We start from the raw sequence: 19,678 nt of genomic DNA, 5'->3' as shown, positions 1-19,678 counted from the left end.
GATGAATAACTCACCAGTGACCAAGTTCGCATGATGGAACTGGCAGACCGCGTCGGCCTCGTACCACGAGATGCGGTCCCTGAAATAGCGGTAGAACACCGGGAACCCCTCCTCTGGCAGCACCCATGTGTTGCTGATGTTTACCTGAGAATAGACATATTGTATGTATGATAAAAAACATAAAGCAGTCCATAGTAATAGTACAAAAGTTCGTTTATCCCTCATTTCGAGCAAATGACATTTTGATTGATATAGTGAGTTCGTTAATTTTCTCCTATGTTTGTTAACTATTTCTCTTATTACGTTCTGATGGATATTCCAAGAATAAATCGTATTCTATGAAGATGTCAAAACTTTATTATGACACTGATCATCAAGGAAGAAAAAAGAAGAAAAACAGACAAAAATAAACTGCAACTCATACAATTTTACTGGGTACAACAACTACATGTACTACAAAATGAAAAATTATTTCTCTTAGGGAACTTGCAACAGAGGGAAGAGTTCCCAACACTTCCCTAATTTTATGCATAAGCTGCAAAGTTCGGTACAAAGCTAGACATTTGTCTCAGAATGTGCCAACGCTTTCTAATGAACTACATTCCGTTTGCATTAACTCTAATAAAAGTTGGAATTATCCACAGAATCTATGTCTTCGCTTCTTCAAAAATATTCTATAAAAACAAAATTAACCCTTATCATTAGGTACATAATATGATAATGGAAGGGATCGCCAACCTTAGCGATGTGAATTACAACACTGAGAGAATAGTATAAACCAGTTCGACACAAATTAAAAGGTGCCTTCTTCAAAGAGAAAACTTTATTAAAACTTAAAACTGTTACTGTTGCTCGCTACATAGACATATACTTTCATACATTAAGCTTTTCCGAAGAATAAAGACGGCCCTAATTGCATGTAGGCGTAAGAAGTTCTATGACCTAGCCTAGACATATAATTATTATGTTTCTAATGAGTTACGCTAAACTGAACGAAAGTTTTCCAACTTTGCCGCGGTCGAGTAGTGTGCGTTGTATAATCACTACCCATATTAAAAATTACGAATGTGTGTGTTTGTTGGTTTATTGGTTTGTGGGTTTGTTCTTCAATCACGTCGCAACGGAGCAACGGATCGACGTAATTTTTTGCCTGGGTATAAGACCTGGAGAGTCGGTTAGCCTAGTTTCATCCTGGAAAATCAAAGAGTTCTCGCGGGATTTTTATAGGCCTTAAGGCCTTAGGTCCGGGATAAATCACCGGCATCGGCTACTAACGAATATAATAACGTAAAACGTTGGTCGCAGCGACCATGGTCGCGGTCGTGGTCGCCCAATGCGCGGAAGGGTGGTTTAAAAGCATCAAAACTTTCTTAGGAAATCAATCCGAGAAATTAATTTTGGAATGCGCTACCGTACCTACCTGATGCATTTTCATTGCAATGAACTGCAAATCAACATTACCTAACATTAATAACGGCTGGAATTCCTCCATGGAAGCTCCGATGCTGTTTTTAGAGTTCCGTACCTCAAAAGGAAAAACGGAACCTTATAGGATCACTTTGTTGTCTGTCTGTCTGTCCGTCCATCCGTCGATCCATCCGCCCGTCCGTCCGTCCAAGTAAAAGAATAAATCCGAAAACCATGAATTCGTGGTTACACTCTTTCGTGGAATCTCTTTACATACTTACTTAGGACTTGCATTGTTATGACATTTATAAAAATTGCATAAAATCCACTCCATCTTCTTTGCGAGGCAAGAAGTTAAAATCTTGACCATATACTAGAAAAGTAAGCAAAGTAATGGCATAAATTGAAGAATTTCATTTATTGCATTTAATTTGCATACATAGATCACCTTCCAATCCAACCTTTTCAGATATTACACCATTAGAGAAAAAGTTAAGAAAGTTTTTAAGCGTTTTAAAATTAAAATGGTTCGCGAAAGTTTTTGTTCTTTTATCAAACTTACTCTGCAATCACGATTGTGAAAAATATGATAAGCAAACAGAGAACCCGACCGTAGTGCCCGTGAACTTAGCAGAGCATATGCCAGCAGATCAAAAATAAAAAGGAGTTCCCTTCGCATGCAGAAGAGTTCTATAGTTCCTGATACTTTTTGAAGATAGTTCTGGCGTTTTTGCTAAAAAAATCGCAGTTGAAATAATGCTCTGCTAACTTCCGGTAGCAGATCATTTTCGAGCAAAGCGAAAAAAAAAGAGTTCTCTGTACGCACGTATCTCAGTTCTATAGTTCCTCATACTTTATAATGATAGTTCTGGCATATAAACCTAAAAAAAGTCAAATGAAAAAATCAATAAATTTTCAAATTTAGTCATCATAAGTAATTTAAAAAAATTCTAGCAGCTAGAACTCAAATCTCAGAACCTAGAACTCTACGATTTCTTATAGCTCATTAACTAAGCTATAAAATAAAGCTATTAATTAGCCCAGAACTCACAAAGAAGTCCCAGCAGAGCATAGAAGAATAGTTATAAACAATAAATTTTCAAACTTCACACCAAAAGTTGTTAAAAAATTTCCAGCTGCTAGAACTCTCATCTCAGGGGCTAGAACTCCTCGATTTCTTAAAGATTATTAACATACCTATTGAACAAAGCCATTAACTAGACCAGAACTCTCAAAAAAGTGCCAGCAGAGCATACAAGAAGAGTCATGATGCACTAATTTTCAAACTTATTATCATACGCCATGAAAAAAATTCCAGCTGCTAGAACTCTGATGTCAGAGGCTAGAACTCCTCGATTTCTTAAATGTTATTGACAAAGCTATAAAACAAAGCCATTAACTAGACCAGAACTCTCAAAAAAGTGCCAGCAGAGCATACAAGAAGAGTCATAAACGATAAATTTTCAAACTTAAAAATCACAAGTTACTAAAAAATTTCCAGCTGCTAGAACTCTCATCTCAGGGGCTAGAACTCCTCGATTTCTTTAAGATTATTAACATACCTATTGAACAAAGCCATTAACTAGACCAGAACTCTCAAAAAAGTGCCAGCAGAGCATACAAGAAGAGTCATAAACGATAAATTTTCAAACTTAAAAATCACAAGTTACTAAAAAATTTCCAGCTGCTAGAACTCTCATCTCAGGGGCTAGAACTCCTCGATTTCTTTAAGATTATTAACATACCTATTGAACAAAGCCATTAACTAGACCAGAACTCTCAAAAAAGTGCCAGCAGAGCATACAAGAAGAGTCATAAACGATAAATTTTCAAACTTAAAAATCACAAGTTACTAAAAAAATTCCAGCTGCTAGAACTCTCATCTCAGGGGCTAGAACTCCTCGATTTCTTAAAGATTATTAACATACCTATTAAACAAAGCTATTAACTAGACCAGAACTCTCAAAAAAGTGCCAGCAGAGCATACAAGAAGAGTCATGATGCACTAATTTTCAAACTTATTATCATACGCCATGAAAAAAATTCCAGCTGCTAGAACTCTGATGTCAGAGGCTAGAACTCCTCGATTTCTTAAATATTATTGACAAAGCTATAAAACGAAGCCATCAACTAAACCAGAACTCTCAAAAAAGTGCCAGCAGAGCATACAAGAAGAGTCATAAACGATAAATTTTCAAACTTAAAAATCACAAGTTACTAAAAAATTTCCAGCTGCTAGAACTCTCATCTCAGGGGCTAGAACTCCTCGATTTCTTAAAGATTATTAACATACCTATTGAACAAAGCCATTAACTAGACAAGAACTCTCAAAAAGTGCCAGCAGAGCATACAAGAAGAGTCATGATGCACTAATTTTCAAACTTATTATCATACGCCATGAAAAAAATTCCAGCTGCTAGAACTCTGATGTCAGAGGCTAGAACTCCTCGATTTCTTAAATGTTATTGACAAAGCTATAAAACGAAGCCATCAACTAAACCAGAACTCTCAAAAAAGTGCCAGCAGAGCATACAAGAAGAGTCATAAACGATAAATTTTCAAACTTAAAAATCACAAGTTACTAAAAAATTTCCAGCTGCTAGAACTCTCATCTCAGGGGCTAGAACTCCTCGATTTCTTTAAGATTATTAACATACCTATAAAACAAAGCCATTAACTAGACCAGAACTCTCAAAAAAGTGCCAGCAGAGCATACAAGAAGAGTCATGATGCACTAATTTTCAAACTTATTATCATAGGCGATGAAAAAAATTCCAGCTGCTAGAACTCTGATGTCAGAGGCTAGAACTCCTCGATTTCTTAAATATTATTGACAAAGCTATAAAACGAAGCCATCAACTAAACCAGAACCCTCAAAAAAGTGCCAGCAGAGCATACAAGAAGAGTCATAAACGATAAATTTTCAAACTTGAATATCACAAGTTACTAAAAAATTTCCAGCTGCTAGAACTCTCATATCAGGGGCTAGAACTCCTCGATTTCTTTAAGATTATTAACATACCTATTGAACAAAGCCATTAACTAGACCAGAACTCTCAAAAAAGTGCCAGCAGAGCATACAAGAAGAGTCATGAACGATAAATTTTCAAACTAAAAAATCACAAGTTACTAAAAAATTTCCAGCTGCTAGAACTCTCATCTCAGGGGCTAGAACTCCTCGATTTCTTAAAGATTATTAACATACCTATTAAACAAAGCCATTAACTAGACAAGAACTCTCAAAAAAGTGCCAGCAGAGCATACAAGAAGAGTCATGATGCACTAATTTTCAAACTTATTATCATAGGCGATGAAAAAAATTCCAGCTGCTAGAACTCTGATGTCAGAGGCTAGAACTCCTCGATTTCTTAAATATTATTGACAAAGCTATAAAACGAAGCCATCAACTAAACCAGAACTCTCAAAAAAGTGTCAGCAGAGCATACAAGAAGAGTCATAAACGATAAATTTTCAAACTTAAAAATCACAAGTTACTAAAAAATTTCCAGCTGCTAGAACTCTCATCTCAGGGGCTAGAACTCCTCGATTTCTTAAAGATTATTAACATACCTATTGAACAAAGCCATTAACTAGACCAGAACTCTCAAAAAAGTGCCAGCAGAGCATACAAGAAGAGTCATGATGCACTAATTTTCAAACTTATTATCATACGCCATGAAAAAAATTCCAGCTGCTAGAACTCTGATGTCAGAGGCTAGAACTCCTCGATTTCTTAAATATTATTGACAAAGCTATAAAACGAAGCCATTAACTAAACCAGAACTCTCAAAAAAGTGCCAGCAGAGCATACAAGAAGAGTCATAAACGATAAATTTTCAAACTTAAAAATCACAAGTTACTAAAAAATTTCCAGCTGCTAGAACTCTCATATCAGGGGCTAGAACTCCTCGATTTCTTTAAGATTATTAACATACCTATTGAACAAAGCCATTAACTAGACCAGAACTCTCAAAAAAGTGCCAGCAGAGCATACAAGAAGAGTCATGAACGATAAATTTTCAAACTAAAAAATCACAAGTTACTAAAAAATTTCCAGCTGCTAGAACTCTCATCTCAGGGGCTAAAACTCCTCGATTTCTTAAAGATTATTAACATACCTATTAAACAAAGCCATTAACTAGACAAGAACTCTCAAAAAAGTGCCAGCAGAGCATACAAGAAGAGTCATGATGCACTAATTTTCAAACTTATTATCATAGGCGATGAAAAAAATTCCAGCTGCTAGAACTCTGATGTCAGAGGCTAGAACTCCTCGATTTCTTAAATATTATTGACAAAGCTATAAAACGAAGCCATCAACTAAACCAGAACTCTCAAAAAAGTGCCAGCAGAGCATACAAGAACTGTCATGAACGATAAATTTTCAAACTAAAAAATCACAAGTTACTAAAAAATTTCCAGCTGCTAGAACTCTCATCTCAGGGGCTAAAACTCCTCGATTTCTTAAAGATTATTAACATACCTATTAAACAAAGCCATTAACTAGACAAGAACTCTCAAAAAAGTGCCAGCAGAGCATACAAGAAGAGTCATAAACGATAAATTTTCAAACTTGAATATCACAAGTTACTAAAAAATTTCCAGCTGCTAGAACTCTCATATCAGGGGCTAGAACTCCTCGATTTCTTTAAGATTATTAACATACCTATTGAACAAAGCCATTAACTAGACCAGAACTCTCAAAAAAGTGCCAGCAGAGCATACAAGAAGAGTCATGAACGATAAATTTTCAAACTAAAAAATCACAAGTTACTAAAAAATTTCCAGCTGCTAGAACTCTCATCTCAGGGGCTAGAACTCCTCGATTTCTTTAAGATTATTAACATACCTATAAAACAAAGCCATTAACTAGACCAGAACTCTCAAAAAAGTGCCAGCAGAGCATACAAGAAGAGTCATGATGCACTAATTTTCAAACTTATTATCATAGGCGATGAAAAAAATTCCAGCTGCTAGAACTCTGATGTCAGAGGCTAGAACTCCTCGATTTCTTAAATATTATTGACAAAGCTATAAAACGAAGCCATCAACTAAACCAGAACCCTCAAAAAAGTGCCAGCAGAGCATACAAGAAGAGTCATAAACGATAAATTTTCAAACTTGAATATCACAAGTTACTAAAAAATTTCCAGCTGCTAGAACTCTCATATCAGGGGCTAGAACTCCTCGATTTCTTTAAGATTATTAACATACCTATTGAACAAAGCCATTAACTAGACCAGAACTCTCAAAAAAGTGCCAGCAGAGCATACAAGAAGAGTCATGAACGATAAATTTTCAAACTAAAAAATCACAAGTTACTAAAAAATTTCCAGCTGCTAGAACTCTCATCTCAGGGGCTAGAACTCCTCGATTTCTTAAAGATTATTAACATACCTATTAAACAAAGCCATTAACTAGACAAGAACTCTCAAAAAAGTGCCAGCAGAGCATACAAGAAGAGTCATGATGCACTAATTTTCAAACTTATTATCATAGGCGATGAAAAAAATTCCAGCTGCTAGAACTCTGATGTCAGAGGCTAGAACTCCTCGATTTCTTAAATATTATTGACAAAGCTATAAAACGAAGCCATCAACTAAACCAGAACTCTCAAAAAAGTGCCAGCAGAGCATACAAGAAGAGTCATAAACGATAAATTTTCAAACTTAAAAATCACAAGTTACTAAAAAATTTCCAGCTGCTAGAACTCTCATCTCAGGGGCTAGAACTCCTCGATTTCTTTAAGATTATTAACATACCTATTGAACAAAGCTATTAACTAGACCAGAACTCTCAAAAAAGTGCCAGCAGAGCATACAAGAAGAGTCATAAACGATAAATTTTCAAACTTAAAAATCACAAGTTACTAAAAAAATTCCAGCTGCTAGAACTCTCATCTCAGGGGCTAGAACTCCTCGATTTCTTTAAGATTATTAACATACCTATAAAACAAAGCCATTAACTAGACCAGAACTCTCAAAAAAGTGCCAGCAGAGCATACAAGAAGAGTCATGATGCACTAATTTTCAAACTTATTATCATACGCCATAAAAAAATTCCAGCTGCTAGAACTCTGATGTCAGAGGCTAGAACTCCTCGATTTCTTAAATATTATTGACAAAGCTATAAAACGAAGCCATCAACTAAACCAGAACTCTCAAAAAAGTGCCAGCAGAGCATACAAGAACTGTCATAAACGATAAATTTTCAAACTTAAAAATCACAAGTTACTAAAAAATTTCCAGCTGCTAGAACTCTCATCTCAGGGGCTAGAACTCCTCGATTTCTTAAATATTATTAACATACCTATTAAACAAAGTCATTAACTAGACAAGAACTCTCAAAAAAGTGCCAGCAGAGCATACAAGAAGAGTCATGATGCACTAATTTTCAAACTTATTATCATACGCGATGAAAAAAATTCCAGCTGCTAGAACTCTGATGTCAGAGGCTAGAACTCCTCGATTTCTTAAATATTATTGACAAAGCTATAAAACGAAGCCATCAACTAAACCAGAACTCTCAAAAAAGTGCCAGCAGAGCATACAAGAAGAGTCATAAACGATAAATTTTCAAACTTAAAAATCACAAGTTACTAAAAAATTTCCAGCTGCTAGAACTCTCATCTCAGGGGCTAGAACTCCTCGATTTCTTAAAGATTATTAACATACCTATTGAACAAAGAAATTAACTAGACAAGAACTCTCAAAAAAGTGCCAGCAGAGCATACAAGAAGAGTCATGATGCACTAATTTTCAAACTTATTATCATACGCCATGAAAAAAATTCCAGCTGCTAGAACTCTGATGTCAGAGGGTAGAACTCCTCGATTTCTTAAATGTTATTGACAAAGCTATAAAACGAAGCCATCAACTAAACCAGAACTCTCAAAAAAGTGCCAGCAGAGCATACAAGAAGAGTCATAAACGATAAATTTTCAAACTTAAAAATCACAAGTTACTAAAAAATTTCCAGCTGCTAGAACTCTCATCTCAGGGGCTAGAACTCCTCGATTTCTTAAAGATTATTAACATACCTATTGAACAAAGCCATTAACTAGACAAGAACTCTCAAAAAAGTGCCAGCAGAGCATACAAGAAGAGTCATGATGCACTAATTTTCAAACTTATTATCATACGCCATGAAAAAAATTCCAGCTGCTAGAACTCTGATGTCAGAGGCTAGAACTCCTCGATTTCTTAAATGTTATTGAAAAAGCTATAAAACGAAGCCATCAACTAAACCAGAACTCTCAAAAAAGTGCCAGCAGAGCATACAAGAAGAGTCATAAACGATAAATTTTCAAACTTAAAAATCACAAGTTACTAAAAAATTTCCAGCTGCTAGAACTCTCATCTCAGGGGCTAGAACTCCTCGATTTCTTTAAGATTATTAACATACCTATTGAACAAAGCCATTAACTAGACCAGAACTCTCAAAAAAGTGCCAGCAGAGCATACAAGAACTGTCATAAACGATAAATTTTCAAACTTAAAAATCACAAGTTACTAAAAAATTTCCAGCTGCTAGAACTCTCATCTCAGGGGCTAGAACTCCTCGATTTCTTTAAGATTATTAACATACCTATTGAACAAAGCCATCAACTAAACCAGAACTCTCAAAAAAGTGCCAGCAGAGCATACAAGAAGAGTCATAAACGATAAATTTTCAAACTTAAAAATCACAAATTACTAAAAAATTTCCAGCTGCTAGAACTCTCATCTCAGGGGCTAGAACTCCTCGATTTCTTAAAGATTATTGACATACCTATTGAATAAAGCCATTAACTAGACAAGAACTCTCAAAAAAGTGCCAGCAGAGCATACAAGAATAGTCATGATGCACTAATTTTCAAACTTATTATCATGCGCCATGAAAAAAATTCCAGCTGCTAGAACTCTGATGTCAGAGGCTAGAACTCCTCGATTTCTTAAATATTATTGATAAAGCTATAAAACGAAGCCATCAACTAAACCAGAACTCTCAAAAAAGTGCCAGCAGAGCATACAAGAAGAGTCATAAACGATAAATTTTCAAACTTAAAAATCACAAGTTACTAAAAAATTTCCAGCTGCTAGAACTCTCATCTCAGGGGCTAGAACTCCTCGATTTCTTAAAGATTATTAACATACCTATTGAACAAAGCCATTAACTAGACCAGAACTCTCAAAAAAGTGCCAGCAGAGCATACAAGAAGAGTCATGATGCACTAATTTTCAAACTTATTATCATACGCCATGAAAAAAATTCCAGCTGCTAGAACTCTGATGTCAGAGGCTAGAACTTCTCGATTTCTAAAATGTTATTGACAAAGCTATAAAACGAAGCCATCAACTAAACCAGAACTCTCAAAAAAGTGCCAGCAGAGCATACAAGAAGAGTCTAGCAGCTGGAAATTTTTTAGTAACTTGTGATTTTTAAGTTTGAAAATTTATCGTTTATGACAGTTCTTGTATGCTCTGCTGGCACTTTTTTGAGAGTTCTGGTCTAGTTAATGGCTTTGTTCAATAGGTATGTTAATAATCTTAAAGAAATCGAGGAGTTCTAGCCCCTGAGATGAGAGTTCTAGCAGCTGGAAATTTTTTAGTAACTTGTGATTTTTAAGTTTGAAAATTTATCGTTTATGACAGTTCTTGTATGCTCTGCTGGCACTTTTTTGAGAGTTCTGGTTTAGTTGATGGCTTCGTTTTATAGCTTTGTCAATAACATTTTAGAAATCGAGAAGTTCTAGCCTCTGACATCAGAGTTCTAGCAGCTGGAATTTTTTTCATGGCGTATGATAATAAGTTTGAAAATTAGTGCATCATGACTCTTCTTGTATGCTCTGCTGGCACTTTTTTGAGAGTTCTGGTTTAGTTGATGGCTTCGTTTTATAGCTTTGTCAATAACATTTAAGAAATCGAGGAGTTCTAGCCTCTGACATCAGAGTTCTAGCAGCTGGAATTTTTTTCATGGCGTATGATAATAAGTTTGAAAATTAGTGCATCATGACTCTTCTTGTATGCTCTGCTGGCACTTTTTTGAGAGTTCTTGTCTAGTTAATGGCTTTGTTCAATAGGTATGTTAATAATCTTTAAGAAATCGAGGAGTTCTAGCCCCTGAGATGAGAGTTCTAGCAGCTGGAAATTTTTTAGTAACTTGTGATTTTTAAGTTTGAAAATTTATCGTTTATGACTCTTCTTGTATGCTCTGCTGGCACTTTTTTGAGAGTTCTGGTTTAGTTGATGGCTTCGTTTTATAGCTTTGTCAATAACATTTAAGAAATCGAGGAGTTCTAGCCTCTGACATCAGAGTTCTAGCAGCTGGAATTTTTTTCATGGCGTATGATAATAAGTTTGAAAATTAGTGCATCATGACTCTTCTTGTATGCTCTGCTGGCACTTTTTTGAGAGTTCTGGTCTAGTTAATGGCTTTGTTTTATAGGTATGTTAATAATCTTAAAGAAATCGAGGAGTTCTAGCCCCTGAGATGAGAGTTCTAGCAGCTGGAATTTTTTTAGTAACTTGTGATTTTTAAGTTTGAAAATTTATCGTTTATGACAGTTCTTGTATGCTCTGCTGGCACTTTTTTGAGAGTTCTTGTCTAGTTAATGGCTTTGTTCAATAGGTATGTTAATAATCTTTAAGAAATCGAGGAGTTCTAGCCCCTGAGATGAGAGTTCTAGCAGCTGGAAATTTTTTAGTAACTTGTGATTTTTAAGTTTGAAAATTTATCGTTTATGACTCTTCTTGTATGCTCTGCTGGCACTTTTTTGAGAGTTCTGGTTTAGTTGATGGCTTCGTTTTATAGCTTTGTCAATAACATTTAAGAAATCGAGGAGTTCTACCCTCTGACATCAGAGTTCTAGCAGCTGGAATTTTTTTCATGGCGTATGATAATAAGTTTGAAAATTAGTGCATCATGACTCTTCTTGTATGCTCTGCTGGCACTTTTTTGAGAGTTCTTGTCTAGTTAATTTCTTTGTTCAATAGGTATGTTAATAATCTTAAAGAAATCGAGGAGTTCTAGCCCCTGAGATGAGAGTTCTAGCAGCTGGAAATTTTTTAGTAACTTGTGATTTTTAAGTTTGAAAATTTATCGTTTATGACAGTTCTTGTATGCTCTGCTGGCACTTTTTTGAGAGTTCTGGTCTAGTTAATGGCTTTGTTCAATAGGTATGTTAATAATCTTAAAGAAATCGAGGAGTTCTAGCCCCTGAGATGAGAGTTCTAGCAGCTGGAAATTTTTTAGTAACTTGTGATTTTTAAGTTTGAAAATTTATCGTTTATGACTCTTCTTGTATGCTCTGCTGGCACTTTTTTGAGAGTTCTGGTTTAGTTGATGGCTTCGTTTTATAGCTTTTTCAATAACATTTAAGAAATCGAGGAGTTCTAGCCTCTGACATCAGAGTTCTAGCAGCTGGAATTTTTTTCATGGCGTATGATAATAAGTTTGAAAATTAGTGCATCATGACTCTTCTTGTATGCTCTGCTGGCACTTTTTTGAGAGTTCTTGTCTAGTTAATGGCTTTGTTCAATAGGTATGTTAATAATCTTTAAGAAATCGAGGAGTTCTAGCCCCTGAGATGAGAGTTCTAGCAGCTGGAAATTTTTTAGTAACTTGTGATTTTTAAGTTTGAAAATTTATCGTTTATGACTCTTCTTGTATGCTCTGCTGGCACTTTTTTGAGAGTTCTGGTTTAGTTGATGGCTTCGTTTTATAGCTTTGTCAATAACATTTAAGAAATCGAGGAGTTCTAGCCTCTGACATCAGAGTTCTAGCAGCTGGAATTTTTTTCATGGCGTATGATAATAAGTTTGAAAATTAGTGCATCATGACTCTTCTTGTATGCTCTGCTGGCACTTTTTTGAGAGTTCTGGTCTAGTTAATGGCTTTGTTCAATAGGTATGTTAATAATCTTTAAGAAATCGAGGAGTTCTAGCCCCTGAGATGAGAGTTCTAGCAGCTGGAAATTTTTTAACAACTTTTGGTGTGAAGTTTGAAAATTTATTGTTTATAACTATTCTTCTATGCTCTGCTGGGACTTCTTTGTGAGTTCTGGGCTAATTAATAGCTTTATTTTATAGCTTAGTTAATGAGCTATAAGAAATCGTAGAGTTCTAGGTTCTGAGATTTGAGTTCTAGCTGCTAGAATTTTTTTAAATTACTTATGATGACTAAATTTGAAAATTTATTGATTTTTTCATTTGACTTTTTTTAGGTTTATATGCCAGAACTATCATTATAAAGTATGAGGAACTATAGAACTGAGATACGTGCGTACAGAGAACTCTTTTTTTTTCGCTTTGCTCGAAAATGATCTGCTACCGGAAGTTAGCAGAGCATTATTTCAACTGCGATTTTTTTAGCAAAAACGCCAGAACTATCTTCAAAAAGTATCAGGAACTATAGAACTCTTCTGCATGCGAAGGGAACTCCTTTTTATTTTTGATCTGCTGGCATATGCTCTGCTAAGTTCACGGGCACCCGACCGTAGCGAAATTAAAAGTACCTATATTTGCTATTTTGTTTGATTTTATTTTCTTCATATTGTATTTGCTTTATCAGACATAGAGGACACTTCAACGTATATTTTATTTTTAAAATAATACAATTTTAAAATAAATTTTATGTGTTTCAGTTTATCGTTGCTTTTTTTTTCATATATTATAAGTAATCTTTCTTGTTTGAATTTGCATGTCACCATGATCAACCCATCGCTGGATGCACTTCTGAGTACAGGTCTCCTGTCGCAATGAGAAAAGTTTAGGCCATTGTCCGCCACACTGGCCAAGTTCGGATTGGCAGACTTAACACACCTTTGAAAACATTATGAAGAACTCTCAGGCATGAAGGTTTATTACATTAGGCATGTAGGTAATTAGACATTATTTAGTCTTTCATGAATGCACAATTAGCTTGTACAGAAAGCGTGAAATAAAGAGCGGAAGAAATTAATAAAACAGAAAAGAAGCAAAAGTACCCGTGAACAACTTCCGATGAAATATTTCAGCTTAGTGTAAATGCATTTTCACTTCTGTATCCGAACGTTGAGCACTTTTGTTAAACACGTCCGGTTTTTAATGGCTCTTTGGTGAACTACATATAATAGTTATTTATTTAAACATGGAATTTTAATGTACAAAAAGAATTTTTGGGCTTTTAATGCTGTAATAAATAAAAAACAAATTAAGTTTGTTAGTTCATGCTTCAAACTGCATTATTAAAGTGATAAATAAATGTTGACACCTAAGAAAGACTGTTGCTCCAGGTACTATATCTATTATACAAAATCTATTGCACAAAAAAAACTTGATCCGTTTTTCCGTTACCGCGTAATTAAAGGACAAACCAACAAGCAAACACGCGTTTGTATTTATAATATTAGTATAATAAATGTCATTCAGCGTCAACGGTCAAACTCTCCCTGACTATGAATATGACCTCAACATGACCAGTAAGTCGCTATTACAAACAGCTCATTGGTCAGCTTTATGATGGGTCAGCTCATTAGTCGATTAGGGTGGAGCTGGAAAAGTGATAACCATGAGTCACTATTTTCTTAAGGCGGCTACTTACGATCACTTTTTAGTGCCATTTTGACCGAACATTCGAAACTGACAGTGAAAACTGAGATTTTGTAGCATGAAAACTGTAAGTTTTTGGACTGCTAGTTAAAACTGAGAGAACTTTTTTTTTTATTATTATTATCCCCTTCCATTCACTTTTCATACTGGTATGCTATGTACTATGTAGTTATTAAACTGTTCGCACATTAGATCACGCCAAAGGTTTGACACGAGTTTTTTTATTTGTTCTACGAATCCAATTATGAAATCCAACACAACCTTGTACACCCTTACATATCGAATATGCCACAATTCTCCGGTATATTATGGCACTCTGGTGCGGATGGAATTTGAGACGTACAACAATGAACAATGAGCTTTAAAACGACCGATTTTTTATTTGCAAGATAGGCTTGCGCTTAAATGTTTTATACCCATAAAAATACTTCATACTGGTCCTGACTGCCTGACTGATCTATCAACGAACATCCCAAATGCTGGAGATAGAAACTCCACTCACTAGCAAGGAATTTTTGAAAATTCCACCCATAAGGGGGTAAAATAGGGGATGAAACTCAGTCATTTTTCAAGCAAAGGTTTTCATAACCTTAGATTTATTATCATAGTTTTGGAAACTTTTAAAACTTGATAGAGATCGATATAGGGTGTACCAACTCCAAATAGTTTGCACAGAACTAAGTCCCGTAACATCAATAACATAATTAACAAACTATTCTCTTGAGCATCGAGTCCTCTTAGTTTGACATGGTAATAGAAGTAATATATACGTGATTGTGTAGTTGAGCGTTATACGAATAATAATAATACTAGTTTTTGCCCGTGATTTCGTCCGCATGGATTTAGGTTTGTGAAAATCCCGTAGAAACTCTTTTATTTCCCAGATTAAAAGTAGCCTATGTCACTCTCCAGGTTTGTAACTATATTCATGCAAAAAAATACGTTGCGACGTGATTGAAGGACAATCCAGTGAAACAAGAAAACAACAAATAAACACACTTTCGCTTTTATATTATGGATACCTAGTGAGAATAAAATAATTATAATTGTGAGTCCTGTAAGACAAGTCCTAGCTGGTAGATTAAACATTTAATGTCTGAAAGTAGTAGCTAGAAAAGCACCAAAACAGCCATCTCCAACGAAGGTTCAGTTATTTAATTATTATTATCATTTCTTTCATAACACTGTTTTCTAAATTAAGATTTACGACTATGGTCGTAGGTGTAACACGCGGAAGTCGAAGTTTACCACCGAGGGGACAGCTGGGCCCCTGTAAAGATGTTGGTCACACCAAAATAAACTCGAGCGTCACGTCGTATGAATAAACAAAACCATTGTATTAATATAATTTCCTCCCGACTGAATTTCAGTGTTGGAAGACACCTCACCACCTCCCTGAGAGTGGTCAAGCACTCTCAAGTTGAGAGTCGCAGGGAGCCACTGGATTCAGGGAGTGCAAGACTATGGCGCGTGGAAGTCTTTACAAGATACCTATGTCCAGCCGTGGGCATTTATCTGTTGACTAGCTGATGACCACAACTTCGTTCGCGTGGATATAGATTTTTTTATATCCTGTAGGAACTCTTTAATTTTACGGGATAAAAAGTAACCCATGTGCTAATCCAGAGTATATTCTATTTCGGTTCTAAATTTCAGCCAAATCCGTCCAGTACTTTTTTCATGAAGGAGTAACAAATATACACACACATACATACACACAAACATTCGCCTTTATAATATTAGTGTGCAGTGTGATTAGTATTGTTTGTGTCCTTAAAAATTAAAATTAAGTAACACCATTGCATTGTATTTAAGCGAACGTCTTGTAATTGCAACGCAATTACTTATTCACCCATTTACGCTAAAAATAAGATATAAAAAATGTTAAGTTCAACGGAGTGATAAATTACATCTACATCGTGGATCTCTCAGAAGACGCCAGAAAGTTATCTCCGCTCGGGGCGGGCACGAGGAATTAATGTTTAAGCACTTTAGGAAAAGCCAAATTTATTTTGTAGACGTGATTTTAAAAGCCTCAAACTATTTTCACAATTTGTATCTAACAAAAAATTTTTAATCTTAAAATCAAATGTTTTTATTATTATAAAATATACAGTCATAATATGCAAACAAAAAACATTATTATTGAGAATCAAAATGATTTTTTTTTATCTAAAGCGCATCAAACAATTATTTTTCAGAATTCAACTAGAACTTTTCAGATTTCATGGATATACCTAAGTTTATTATAAAATTTTGTTCTTTAATAGCAATGGAGTTTATGAATATCTCACCAAGTATTACCTACGCAAAGATTACCTTCACGATTGTGCGGTCTAGGAATATCTTAACTAATAATCTTATATTATTATAGTCATTTCTATAAATATTTACGAAGTATAAGTACTTATAATTAAATAAGCTCACAAAGCTTCTATGTACCTACTACTTTTGAGATTCTTTCAAAGCTCGCAAGAGGCGACTAATATTCGTGAGAAGCTAAATGGCGTATTTTCAATTACGGCGTTGTTCTTACAGTATGAAAGAAAAAAAAAGTCATTCTTACCGCGCGTCCTTGGACTGTAACGAACAGAGTCAAAAGTAGAAAACACCACATTACGTAGCCGTAGCGCGTAGTACTGACGTAACGACGTAGCGACCACCGTAGCAGTCAGCCGCACTCGCGTGACTGCCGCACCGCGCTATCCGCTACGAGTTCGCCGCCGTTGCCGGTTGAATAAAAACAAATATTTTATTCGACAATAACACTGTACAGCGTACAGGATAACCCACTTGTATAATGCTTTTGTTTTTGTACGGTCATGGTCGTCTTGGATAAGATCGTGATGTATTAATATTTCAACCTTGTACTGAACAATCGTATATAGAGTATTTCATTTGAACAGGCTATTACATAATGAACCAAGGTTATATTGATGGGAATTAATATTATTGTATGGGAAAACAGAATATACACTCATTTGTTTATGGTGTTATGCTATTTAATTTAAACAGATTTTGTTCCACTTGTTTTCTTTCACAAAACTTCGTCAAAATTATAACGAATATTCTTTGCGTAAAATCAAATAATTATTTCCTTTTCACGCTCCAGGAATTCCTTGAGTGGCCCTCGTTTCTTATTTTTCTTAATAAACTGATGTAAGATGAATTTCCTGAAACGTACCCCATTGAATGAGATAATTTTTATTTCGAAGTCGTATAAATATCATTTCGAAGCAGATGAACTTATAAGAATTAAGTTACATTTTATTTTTCCATTTTTAACGCGTTATTAACTCGCTTTCTTATCCGTCTGTTTGTTTATTTGTCTAACGCTAACTATGGTCCTTATAAAGCTCAGTCACTCAGCGGTTGATGAAGAGAGTTGCAGTTTCTCTACGTAATCAAATTAAAAATGAGGAGCCGTGGGAGAACCAGAGTAACTGATATCGCTAAACGAGCTGCGAAGCTGAAGTGGCAATGGGCAAGCCACATAGTTCGAAAATACAATAGACGTTGGGGTCCCAAGATGCCAAATGGCGACCTCACACCGGAAAGTGCAGCGTTGGAAGACCGCCACTAGGTGACCAGACGACATCAAGCGAGTCACAGGGAGTCGCTATATTCAGGCGGCGCAAGACATGGCGTGTGGAAATCCCTACAGTTAGCATCCATAGGTTGATAATGATGATGATGATGATGATGTACGACAGAATTAGCCAATAAATATAATAAAATAATGCTCTGACAGGCAAATTCTAGGTGCTATTGTAAATGAAACAAGGTCCCTGCGTTATATTCTCTTTGTATATAATATCTTGAATTGCTGGGTGTATTGTAGAGGAATTGTCGCGTCATAGTGACGGACGAGGGTCAGGTTTAGTGCAACTTTCCGACTGCTGTGACTCAGCCAGAGTGAACTCAGCTGGATGACAATGATTTATAGAGGAGCCTCACAGAAGTCAGAATAAGTACAGAACTGTTAAAGAGTCGCGCAGATGGGCAATGATTGTAAGAGCATACATATTTGCATAGGTTCTTCCGAATTATCTTTGTTTGTTTCTGCTTCTACCAAGCAAGGGCAATCACTATTTTATTTATTACTAGCTGATGCCCGCGACTTCGTTCGCGTGGATGTAGGTTTTTTAAATTCCCGTGGGAACTCTTTGATTTTCCGGGATAAAAAGTAGCCTATGTGCTAATCCAGGGTATAATCTATCTCCACTCTAAATTTCAGCCCAATCCGTCCAGTAGTTTTTGCGTGAAGGAGTAACAAACATACACACACACACACACACACACACACACACACACACACACACACACACACACACACACACACACACACACACACACACACATACAAACTTTCTCCTTTATAATATTAGTGTGATAGTGTGATTACTCGAACAATGATAGACCACAAACTACAGAATTACTTATTTTTAGTTACACATAGAGTATAAATGCCGTAGACTGTAAGTTACTTAGCGGATCCAACTATTAGGCTTTGTATTGACATTGTAATACTGCATCATGATGTCAATAATTACTCTGTGAGGCTTAGCGGGCAATCCAGACTGGTCCGAGGCGTCGAGTGGTTTACGGGTCGCCTGGAAAACAGCACTGTAGTGATACATCTACAACACTACGCTTTACTTACCTACCTACAGCTTTGGTGATCCCCTTTTTGGGTTTTTTGCGTCACAAATGTATCCGGTTCTTTTTTTGCAACTTTTTGATTTGTAGTACTGTGCGTTTTAACTGAAAGAGCGTTCCTAATTTTTTGAAATGTCTGACTCTTCTCTTTTTGTTCTTCCCAGTGGAAAGGCATAGTAATTTCGGAATTAACTCTAATTTGTAGGAATAAGCAAAGAAAAAGTGTTTTATGTGATCTCTGTTTGTTGATATTTTCTTAGTTTATACTGCGTCTTTCATATTCCAAATAAAGAGTTAGTTATTTTACTTTATTTGTACTCCTTTATAGCAGTGAGTTGATCAAAATCGGAAACACGTAGTTTCCGTATTAAAAACAAAAAATATACCATTTCTATTACCTTATTTAGAGTTTTGTGAGCGACCCTAATGAGAACTTTGGGAAGATTTTAACGACATCTTAAAAAACCTTTCAACCTTTTTTCTGCTCAAACTCTGGACGGATAGTAGAAGCGAAGTGTTTACGTATTAGTACGGTTCTTTTCTAGTGTGTGGGATGCGAAAGGTTGGCTGAAGAACTAATCGTACGGCTGTAGACCCCACCGCTATGACCTTATTTTGTATTTTTTTTTATTCAATTAAACTTTTACAAGTACTTTTAAATCGTCAAATGCATCTACCACTGGTTCAGAATGTCTTGTGCCACCAAATAAATCGATAATCACAGTTATTTTCCTGACGCTGAATGTAAGCACTTAATAATAGGGATGATGACTACTAGTCAAATCAGTGACTTTTTATCAAACGTCAAAACGCTCGCTTAGTAAGGGAGCTTGTATGAAATTCATAGATGTGATGTCATAGACATTTGACATAATTGGACGTACTTTTTTAGTTAAATCGATAATTTAAAATAGTTAGCAAATTTAAAACTAACATCTGACGTGGATTTTACGAATTTTGGAAGTCCCTCTATTTAATGACTCCTAATAAATGATTTATCTTAGACATAGGCATCATCCCAATTATATGCTTAGGCTTGAGTA

General features: G+C 35.5%; 1 protein-coding gene across 1 annotated transcript in view; it reads right to left on the bottom strand.

Annotated features, from left to right (window-relative positions):
• The window catches only part of LOC123880960, a 75,691-nt gene extending 58,998 nt beyond the window's left edge, over positions 1-16,693 (bottom strand). The window contains exons 1-2 of the mRNA XM_045929409.1: positions 16,543-16,693; positions 15-144 (exon numbers count right to left, since the gene is read on the bottom strand). Of these exons, the coding sequence (XP_045785365.1) occupies positions 15-144; positions 16,543-16,593 (181 nt within the window). The 5' untranslated portion in view covers positions 16,594-16,693. The remainder of the gene's footprint in view (positions 1-14; positions 145-16,542) is intronic.
• Positions 16,694-19,678: the final 2,985 nt, after the last annotated feature.

This window comes from Maniola jurtina, chromosome 1 (genome assembly GCF_905333055.1).
Source record: "Maniola jurtina chromosome 1, ilManJurt1.1, whole genome shotgun sequence".
Taxonomy (NCBI): domain Eukaryota; kingdom Metazoa; phylum Arthropoda; class Insecta; order Lepidoptera; family Nymphalidae; genus Maniola; species Maniola jurtina.
Note: the sequence above shows the minus strand (reverse complement) of the source record. Positions and strands in the feature narration are given on the sequence as shown.